Genomic DNA, 10,351 nt, shown 5'->3' with positions numbered 1-10,351 from the left:
ACTGCTGGTTGGCTTGCAAAAACATGGTTCGATCATGTGGATAACTTCAGGAATTCGTATTCATGTGGATTGTTGTCATTTGCCCAAAAAACCCTAGTGCTTGAACTCCAAAGGTAACTTTTTCCTCAGAAACGAAACTACTTTCGTGCAAGCAGCATGAAGACAATTTGGGGCAGGTCGAAAGTCGAATCTTACACAGAGATGATGAATCATCATAAAAATGTGTTGAGGAACAACAGTTTCAATAGTGCTAAAACCAGTTTTAAATTTCAGCCAATAAACAAATGTTGCCTCTTATATTCTACTTCATCCTTCAACACAACTAAATATCTGAGTCACAGAACAAGAAAAGCAGCTCCCACACAGGATGAATGCAGCTACCATGAGCCTTCAGCACCCTTTGTTGGATTTTTGAAGGCAGAAAAACCCCAGAAGGTCTTCAAGGAGTAAGGTGGAAAAATAGTCACCCCCTCTTCTGTGATTTTAGCAATCTGTAGTTCAGATACAGGTAAAAGTCAATTCCATGATGATAAAGCTAAAAATAAACATGCTTGCAAAGAAATTGCAGCGTTGCTGATAATACCACAGCTACGTCCATAAGAGAAACAATGAAGGGGAAAAGAGAATCCGAAGGCTCCATGACTAAGTTTCAAGTCAACTAAGATCTAGGTGTTGTCATCTATTACCGATTCCATTTTATTGTATCTAGCTTCTTCTCGAGAAAAACCAATGGAGCTTGTACACTTTTGGCAGGGGGACAGATCATCATGCTTTTCTCCAAAATCCTCATCTAGACTATTTTGTACGGACACTTTCTCAATTAAGTTCAAGACTCATGTAGCATTTTTGGTCTTACATATTTATTCTTAGGTTAGAATATATCCTAGTAAGCTACACCCATATTCTGAGGTAAGAATGCCTAGGTGACCAGTCATTTCCAAATTCATACCACTTTTTTTCAAAAAAACATCCCATTAAGAAAATATAGGCCGATAGGAGTGCTTCTGCTGCATGTTGTACAATACCTCTAAGACCAAGTTTAGGTCGGATTCAACCCAACCTTCAATAATATATAATTTCTACAACAATATTGGTGGCTAGAATGTGAGGCTAACAACCATGTTTGCTTTTATAACTCCAAGTTTTCTGCATATTTGTTCTCAAATATAGGAAGATAAATGGGTGGAAGTGAAGCCTAGGCTAACTGAAGTCTGCCACATAGTAAAACCGAATGAGCCAGAAGGAACCTAATTTATTTATAGTAAGACAGGCTATACTTCACATATAAAATTGAAAAGTCAATGTATCAAGATGTCCTTGCGGTCACTTGAACCACTTTGATAGGATCCAGTGCCATTCCAATTCGACATAAAGTATGGTTTTTACAATGCTGACTTTAAGGAAAATTTATTCATAACAATGCCCTACAAGTGATCCCTTGATTAGGAGATCAGCAAGGCGACCTTGGAAGAGTTTGCACAAGCTTGCCAGAGTAAAGGTACATGGATAGCTTGCTACATTATTATCGCTTCAATATGCCAAAATAATACGAGAAACTTATAACATTAGTTTGCATAAAAGATATGCTTAGTGAAATTGAGAATATTAAATGTGCACTTGCAAGAAGAAAATTTATATGGATAATATGTGATGGTTGATGGATAACTTCTTTTATGAATAGTGCAATACCTGTACATATAACACCTCTACAAACATAAACATTTTTGTTAAGCAAAATGAAGACGGTTCGTTTGTTCAAATTAAAAAACAATAAGCAGGGATAGGAATCAGAGTGGAAAGAAAACAAGAATAGTAATAAGAAGGATAGATCATAAGTTGATTGCTATTCAATAGAGAAAAGAAATGGGAGTAACAAATGTGTAGGTATTGGTTCAAAGGGGATTAAACCAGTGTTGAAGGCCACCATGGTATAAAGGTAGTCAAGGTACCGAAATGGTGTATATATAGTATGCAGGCACATAAGCATTTAGATATAAAGAAATACATAAAATACAGCACAGTAACAAACAATTTAAACAAACGTCAATGTTAATAACAACAAAAAGTATTTCTTACGATGTCACTTATGACCTAATAGCAATATTATTACATAATTAAGGAATGAAGATTTATTAACAGTACTCGCAACGGGCCTGCCTAGAATCCACATCCAGCCTGACGATTCACCTGAATCTGCCCCACTTGCAAAGGCCGACATGATAATGGGCTGCATATTTTGGACACATATTGCCCGACTGGCTACTTATGTAGCTGCATAATGCTAAGGCCTAAGCATATAGAGAATGTAGTGCAGTCAAGGGACCACATCTGAATATGCAGATGCATGCACCGGTTTCTTAAACAGTAGACTAAACATCATGATTCAGCAACCACAACTTCTATTATAGTGATTTTTCTTTTGCATTCTAAGCTAGAATCATTGAAGCATGGTGTACAACTTGTGATGTAAAGCTTCAAAAACATGATTTCATGAGATCACAAAAAAAAAAAACAATTCAGTTATGCAGATTTATATCATTGTATTTAGCAGAGACTGATAATGTACCACACATGTACAAAATATATCGAAAAGTATATTTGAATGTGTAGAAGTATATCGTTTGAAAGAAAGCCCACTAAAATTGTTAAGTTGAACGTAAGGTTTGTTCGCAAGTTTGACCAGTGCGTCTGATTTTTTTTTTTGTATAAAGGATACAAAGTATAACAATAATACATAAAAGAGCATGCTAAAATTAGATGAAAACCATAAGACAACAAAATGTGTAAAATGATTCTGATTTGAAAACTTGTGTTACACGATGCAGTAGAACCAAAGTGGAATGACCACATTGCAAATAAGAAGAGAGATAGATAAATAAAAGGTGAACTACAATTTTGTCAGAGTTTTGACTATTTCACTGTACAATCTCTCTTCTTATCAAGTAGATCCAGATACAATCATTTAATATGCATAATATAGGCACAATTTAGCAACATATGTATACTCAATGCAATAAAAAAGACACGAACACAAAAGAATCATACCTGAAACTTGTTAATAGATGACCTATCACGATATAAAAGCACGCGTAGACATTTCTCTAGTAGCTTCACAGCCTCTTCAAAGCTCATATCTTCGTTCCATTCATCTCGAAGAATTGGCCGAGCAAGATGATTTCCAAATCCAGTAGCGACATGATTATCCTCAAAATGTGTACCAATCATACCAACCTGGAAAAACCACCAACAATGAAAGAATATCACACGCATATGCAGATATGACCAACTAAGATGATGTTTTCCTATGTTGAATTACCATGCCAAGATACTTCTGCCCGTTTTTCACTCCGCCAAGAACAAGTGAATTCCACAAAGGATTAAATTTGTTGCGTCTGTTGTACATCAGGCGATTCAGATAGTTGTGGACTTCTTTCGGTCCCAAAGAGTTTCCATCGTCCCACATGTTGTCATATAAACTGTGGAAGACAAAGTTTCAAATATTTCAATAACTTAGCAACATGTGCAATCTGCATAATGAGTAAACATGGCCGTGAAAAGCAGATTATAAACTTACAACTCTTTTAATGTCCAACGAAACACAAAAATAAATTATACTACATCAGCAGGTTATAATGCAAGCATGTATCAAATGAACTATAAGTTACTCCATCCGTTCTTACATAAGCTCATCAAGGTAACGCAAAATCTCCTGGAAATCGCTGATTTCCCCACTAGCACCAAGAAGAGAATGTTTGCCAATAGGTTTTATCCGCTCCACACTTTTGTAACGTAGTGTAGATCCATAAGAACCTGCCATGCATAAAATATGCCATTTAATAGAAAAACCAAAAAAATCTCAGTTCTCTGTAAAGAATGAAGGATCAATCATTTAATGAATGCAATAGCAATTTTTAAATATGTTGATCTTCAGATAAGGTACTAGTATGAAAATATAGAATTTTTTGCCAATAGTTTGACTAGCACATCTATGCTCTAATGTGCCAAAGTGGTGACATGACAGGGAGTTGAACAAAGTTGCAAGTGAGAATTCACCTGCTAGAAGTTGTGAACTAAAACATGAGTGATCAGTGAAAATATATAGTTTAAACATTACCAAGTAACTTGAGCCTAAACCCTCACCTTTGGAAGTTTCATGACAGAAGAAAGATACATTACAGGAATAACTTGATAAGAATTTTGAAAAAGAAAATGTTGACATGCAATTAAAAATTAAGGATCTATGACTGTCCAGTGTGCCGCCAATTATAGACTAAAGAACAAAACTAACCTCCCAAATCAGCAGCCAAGAGAACTCCATCTTTATATTTCATACCTAACACTGACGTACCCATTACATACGGGTAGCTGCAGACAAGTTCCAACTATTTAAGGGATGCAATACAAAGAACAAAGAGGGATAGAACAATAAAAATGGACATGAGCAATGCAAAGGCACGGATAAGAATAAAACAATGTTGAAAGAGCTATATATCAAGTTCGTTATTCAAAATAAATATAAGAAATACTGGAATGAGATACAAATAAATATGCAATGGTTCATAGAAATGTAGGACAGTCATGTTTCTGTGAAGAATATTAGTATGCTGTGGGAAAGACATGGAGGATAGGGTTATAGTACACACAGCTTGGGAAAAAAGGAGTTTACATCTGTTACTATATCCAACCAAATGAAAAAATAATGGATACGATCTATAAGCTCCTACACACAAAAACTCATATGTTTTGGAAATCCCTTGCCAATAAGTCAAATCATCTCAAACTAAATGTTCTAATGGCACAACACATTTTTTTTGATTTTGGGATCATTTGACGAACCAAGGAATCTCACCATCATCATCATTCTGTCTATAGGCATTTTAAACCTTGTAGATTATATCTAACACTTCAGATTTTCATTTTGCAACACCCATGTGTGTTTTATAACTCACCTTTAAGATCACAATCTCAATACATAATTTCGCATGCACAAACACATATCAGAAGAGTTATGGGATCACAAACTCAAATTTTCCTTAGCAAAATGAACAGTAAAAACACTACATGGAAGACAAACATTGCAAAAGAAATGACACAATTGATATTTCATCAAGTTGAGATTTTCAGATTTTTGTCGTCCGGTGCACAAATAAAAAGGTCATTGAGTGTAACTTAGTTTAGGCCCTTTAGGGTGCCAATAGATGTGTAGCAAGACATCTGATAATTGGAGCACATACAGGACTGTCACAAGTTTACCTGCTTCCTCACCTAGATAGTTTCTAAGACATGGAAAAACTTGGAGGGAAGCTCATTGATTGCATCAAATTGAATTGCAGACCTTATATGGAAGGTTTCCACTTCTCCTATATGATCTTCAGAGATCGATGGCAACCTCCTCTCTCATCCAAAATTGTCTCGTTAGGAATTTTATAGAATTTATAGAGGTGTAATCTAATGTATAGAGGTAGCCACAATTAGTTCTCAAATCTTGGATCATACTACAATATTGAAGCTGACACCATAAGGGGCTGGTTAAGATTGAATACTAATCTACCCCAAAAGCATAACTACATATAGGAACTACTCATGACAGTTTGTAAAAACCATAAGCACATGAGCTTCGCCAAAGTGTTTTGTGCTCCTTACAACAACCCAACTCCCTCTTCTCTAATGATGTTACTTACCCCTGTTCAACCTTTACATATCACTAGTTGATATGCCTTCCAGTTGATAGTCCACTATCCATGACTTTGATAGGACTTAACCATGACAAATTTAAGTATGAAGAACAATCAAAAAAAAAATCCACATTAAGTAAAACAGTATTTCACTATGTTTTAATCTTCCATCATGCAATCTCCTTGTTGTTGCACATTATTTCCTATATCCACCAAAAGAATAAGAAAACTTCAAGAGAATGATATTGAGAATTCTGCTGATATTCCATTAACTCACGATGTTAAATATTTATGAGGGAAAACTGATGGGATAAAGTACAATCCCGGTTTGTAATTTTATTGAGCTAGGCTATTAAGACATTAAATATTTTGTCCACTGCTTTATGAAAATCATCTATCATTTATCTTTTACTCTCATAATTTGTCATAAGTTCTTAAGTGCACTAAGCATGCTCTGATTCGATCTTTTGCGATGGCAAGACTCATCATATAATATTGGAAAAGGAGAGCCTCAACAAGAACATTTAGCAATTTATCCTGACACAAATTCATGTAACCTAAGTTTTGGGTCACAATTAATTTAACTACGATGGTTGCAAGGATTAGTAGGGATTGGAACTTTGATATATGATCGAAACGTTGATATATGATCGAAAAAGAATTCTATTGGTTTGTTATTCCAAATCTATATATCATTGATAGAACAGAATATTCTCAATTTATAGTGATGGAAAATGAATTAGGTTTCTAGGTTTTGAAGAATATTGGAAAAGCAGCTATAAGAGGATTTTCCAGGAGGAATATTATGGTGACTATAATGTGGTTGACAATAAGGTTTTACATCAGATCCATCACAAAGATCTAATAATAATAACAAAAAAAGGAAGAAAATCCAAAAGATGTAGAAAGAAGAAAAGAAAGACTAACTAAAAGAATGTATATTTCCTTGGGTACCAGTCCAAATTTAATTTTTCAAATCTATGATCAAAGCTTAGTCACCAAAAGCAGGTGTAGGTGTGGGAGCAGATTTAGGTGTGGATGCAAGGAAGGCAAGTCTCTTAATTTTTTTCTTTTTTTTAAAAACAAGGAAGCAGGTACAAGGATAAGTTTCTAGGGAGGTTCCGAAATGGGTGTGACACCCTAAGCAAAAGAATTCCTGCTACCAAGTATCAAACTTGCATCAAAAGAAAATGAATGTCTTGTTAAAATTTGAATTAGGAAAGGACTCCAAGAATAGGCTAACCTAATTATATATGATTAATTAAGATTTAAGATATTATTTGCCTACAATAAGGCTTCTAATTTAAGTTACACTCTTTAGAGAACTTTGAAAAAAGTCTAGTAACTAAATCACTTTATTTAATGATCTAGCCCGACCTCTAATTAAAGTTACGCCATCATAAGGAGTCTAGATCCTCTGGGACTCCTCCTATGTTACCCCCTTTATTACTTGACTCCTATTGGTGGGCATTGGGCAGCCGCCAACAATCCATCTTTTGGGCCCCACCACTCCACGTGGGCTAGTAGAGGCTTCTCTATGTGAGGAGAAAAGGAAAAATTCTAAGCCCAACCACACATGAGACTGCTCTGTCCATCACTAAAACATAGCAATGTGCCGCCTAGATCTCTAGGCCTTCACCGAGGGCCTAACTAGGGCTGCGCTTTCGGGACAAGATCTTCTAGAGCCCCTTGCCCTGTCTTGCTAGATCATTGGAGGGCATTGAAGGCTCCTCGAACCTCTTCAAGCAGAATCAGGGAGGCAGATTTCTTTCTCCGATCAATTGAAACCATCCTCAAGAGAAGAGGAGGTGCTTCTTCTCATCGCACCCACTGGTCACCAGCAAGTCAAGCCATGACTGCATGGTTTCCATGCTTGGCACCATTGTCCTCATAAAGCTCAACTCCCTTGTCTCCTTCCTCACTCTCTATGATATTGCTAGCACCCCCGGCTTCGCTGCCACCATCAACCACATCAACGCCCATACCTAGGTCCCATCCCCTTTCTTCTATGATCGCCTATCCCTCATTTTCCCTGTTAAGTTTCTAATCACTACTTAAGGTCCTTTTTGGATCTCTTTTTCTTGATTTAGGCTACCTAAATCAAGGATGAGGAGCAAATCATGAAAGCCCTAGAGGGCTTCAATGCCATCCTCAGCTAGGCTAGCATCCCCTAGAAGCTGGCCATGACCTACAATGATCTATTCAACATAATACTGACATCATCAGATCTCTTGCCATGACCATCGCCAAGTACTACCCTAATGGAGGTCGCTACTCCTTTCATTTTTTTTATGGAGTTCGAAGTGTCTCTAGCACCCTCTAGTCATCTGGCAGGAATGAGTAAGAGGCCTTAGAAGATCTTGGTTCGAAGGTGCTACTTTAGTGAGGCCCTTGGTAGAGGCTCAGAGATCTAGGTGGCGGGCTGTTGTATTCCAGCAGCAAATTGAGGAGGCTCGTGCAAGGTTGGGCTTCATTCCTTCTAATTTCCTCCTCTCGGGTAGAGAAAAATCCAGTAACTCACAAGGCGTCGCGGGACCTAAAAGATAGATAACTAGAGGTTGCCCATCATTAGGAGTTGGGCAGCAAAGGGGGTAATCGGAAGGAGTAATAAAGGATTCAGCCACATCAAAATTACTTAAAAAAAGAATCTATATCCCCCTCCAAGGAAAACAAAAAGGAAAAGAAAAAAGATGGGGGTAGAGAGCAAAAATATATAGCAGGACAACCGCATAAATCCTATATCTCGATCTTTAATTTCTTGAAAAGGTAAAAAAGGTATTTCGTCCTATCCATTGTTGCCATTTAGTCACATCTCATCAATGACACAAGACAAAATGGCTTAAATAAATTCAGGCAGTTCTTGTAGCTTCCACAATTTTCTCCATAGATTGGTGAATGAAGGAAATAACACCAAGAAAAAAGATTCAAGATCAAAACTCAAAACAACTAGAATCACAAATTTCCTTTCTGTCTTAACCATACAACTCTGAACAACCTCTTATTGTAATTAATATTCTGCAAGTAAAGTGGTGGCTTATTTCGTTTCACCTAATGCCAACACAAACAGTTAGAAACAATTGTATAACAACAGTTTCATTCCACCAAAACTGTTTCACCTAAAGTTCCAATTCAATCATCCCAAATATTTCTAGGACATAACAAAATCATGCCTTTCTTGTCTAGAACAATTCAATCTCGCATTTCCCTTCAAAAAACTTTCTTCTTTAATTCCCAAAGAGCTTCAAACTCTATAATACCGCAATATCCAGTTAAATCACAGTCGAATTGGCCAAAGCATAAATATTTAGTCATAGATCTACAATTGAACCAAAAGTAAAATCATTTTGCCTTCAAAATCCTTAGTACCAGTGTAAATTGAAGAAGCAATGATACAGCACTACATCAGGCTCTTTGATCTATCACTCCAACATAGTTTAAAATCAACAGTAAAAGGTCTGTTTGGTGGTGTGGTCTTTTCTGTGTTTTCCTTTCCCCGCATACAAGTGAAATACCGCATGGATATTGATGTTGGAGGTAGCATTTGCACGGAACATCTTCCATTTCTTGTTTTTATGTTCACTTTTTCTTTTGAAAGCAATAAATCCTTGCTGCCAAAAGCTCTAAAGATTTTACAAACAATTTTAAGAACGAACGGGTTTCATTATAGATATTTGTTAATTCTAGTTCAACCTTCTACTTGGATTTTTGAAAACGAAAACAAGAAAAAAAAAAAAGCAATAACAAACGGGCCCTAAGATATTCGAGGAGAATGTAATCATGCAGCGAACAGTCAAACTATACTTTGAAAAGAAAAAGGGTTTGGGAGAAGATAGCTTACAGGGTCCTTTCGAAGCCGATTTCTTGGATCGTGGAATCGTGAGAAGAAACGGCAGCCGACTGCTTCGATTCATGAGATAAAAATACCGAACCGAGGTCAGAGAAACAAAAGAGGATCGACACGAGAAGAAATTGGAGAGAAACGAAAGAGAGATGAAGAAGAGAGAGCAGCCAAAAAACACTCACCTCCATTGTCGATTTCGTTCGCAGCAAGAGCAAGAAAAGAAATGCTGAGAGTTATAAAGGGAAGAGAGAGAGAGAGAGTCTCTCCTCCTCGGCCCTGTCCTCCTCTCCAAGAAACCATAACACGGCACGTGTAAACCACGTGAGGGAAAAGGGACCGATGGCTGTGATCATGGGAGGAAGTATTGATGGCTACAATTTGTTTGATAAGTGCACTCTCTTTCCTGGCTAGTTCTCGTCTCTCCAGAGTTAGATCAAAATGTTTGGTTTGCCGTTAAGAACTCGTTCGTGGGAGGAATTTTTTGCCGATCAGAATATTTTCTTATAAAAAATTTGATTCCCACAAATATGATACTTAAAAAAATAATTTTAGCATATTTAATTAAAAAAATGGTACCTTTCAGAATGGCTTATGTTTAGTTACATATATATTTTTCTAAAAAAATTGTATAAAATATTAATTATACTTTTAAAAAATTAGATTTTAATGGCTTAAATATAATTTTGAAAAAAAAAAATCAACTTTCAATTGATGGAAAAATAGCTTTCTTATATCTCTCATGAATTTTTTTCTTTCTCATGAGAATGCTATTTTTTCATTTCTCTTCTCTGAAAATAAGAAGTCTTTTTTTTTATTTTTTTAACGATGCGGGTTC

General features: G+C 36.3%; 1 protein-coding gene across 1 annotated transcript; it reads right to left on the bottom strand.

Annotated features, from left to right (window-relative positions):
- Nucleotides 1-180: 180 nt before the first annotated feature.
- LOC103721761 (proteasome subunit beta type-4-like) lies at nt 181-9,833 on the bottom strand. Its single transcript, XM_008812088.6, has 7 exons — nt 9,699-9,833; nt 9,514-9,572; nt 4,289-4,365; nt 3,681-3,810; nt 3,317-3,476; nt 3,046-3,231; nt 181-491 (listed from the first exon to the last, which is right to left on the bottom strand). Exons 1-7 carry the CDS (start codon nt 9,702-9,704, stop codon nt 378-380), a joined length of 732 nt encoding a protein of 243 aa, XP_008810310.1. The 5' UTR covers nt 9,705-9,833; the 3' UTR covers nt 181-377.
- Between the last annotated feature and the right edge of the window lie 518 nt (nt 9,834-10,351).

The sequence above is a fragment of the Phoenix dactylifera genome, chromosome 10 (genome assembly GCF_051530095.1).
Source record: "Phoenix dactylifera cultivar Ajwa chromosome 10, Ajwa_hap1_PhDact_Kaust_v1.1, whole genome shotgun sequence".
NCBI classification, from domain to species: Eukaryota; Viridiplantae; Streptophyta; class Magnoliopsida; order Arecales; family Arecaceae; genus Phoenix; species Phoenix dactylifera.
This window is presented reverse-complemented; position numbering and strand designations above follow the sequence as displayed.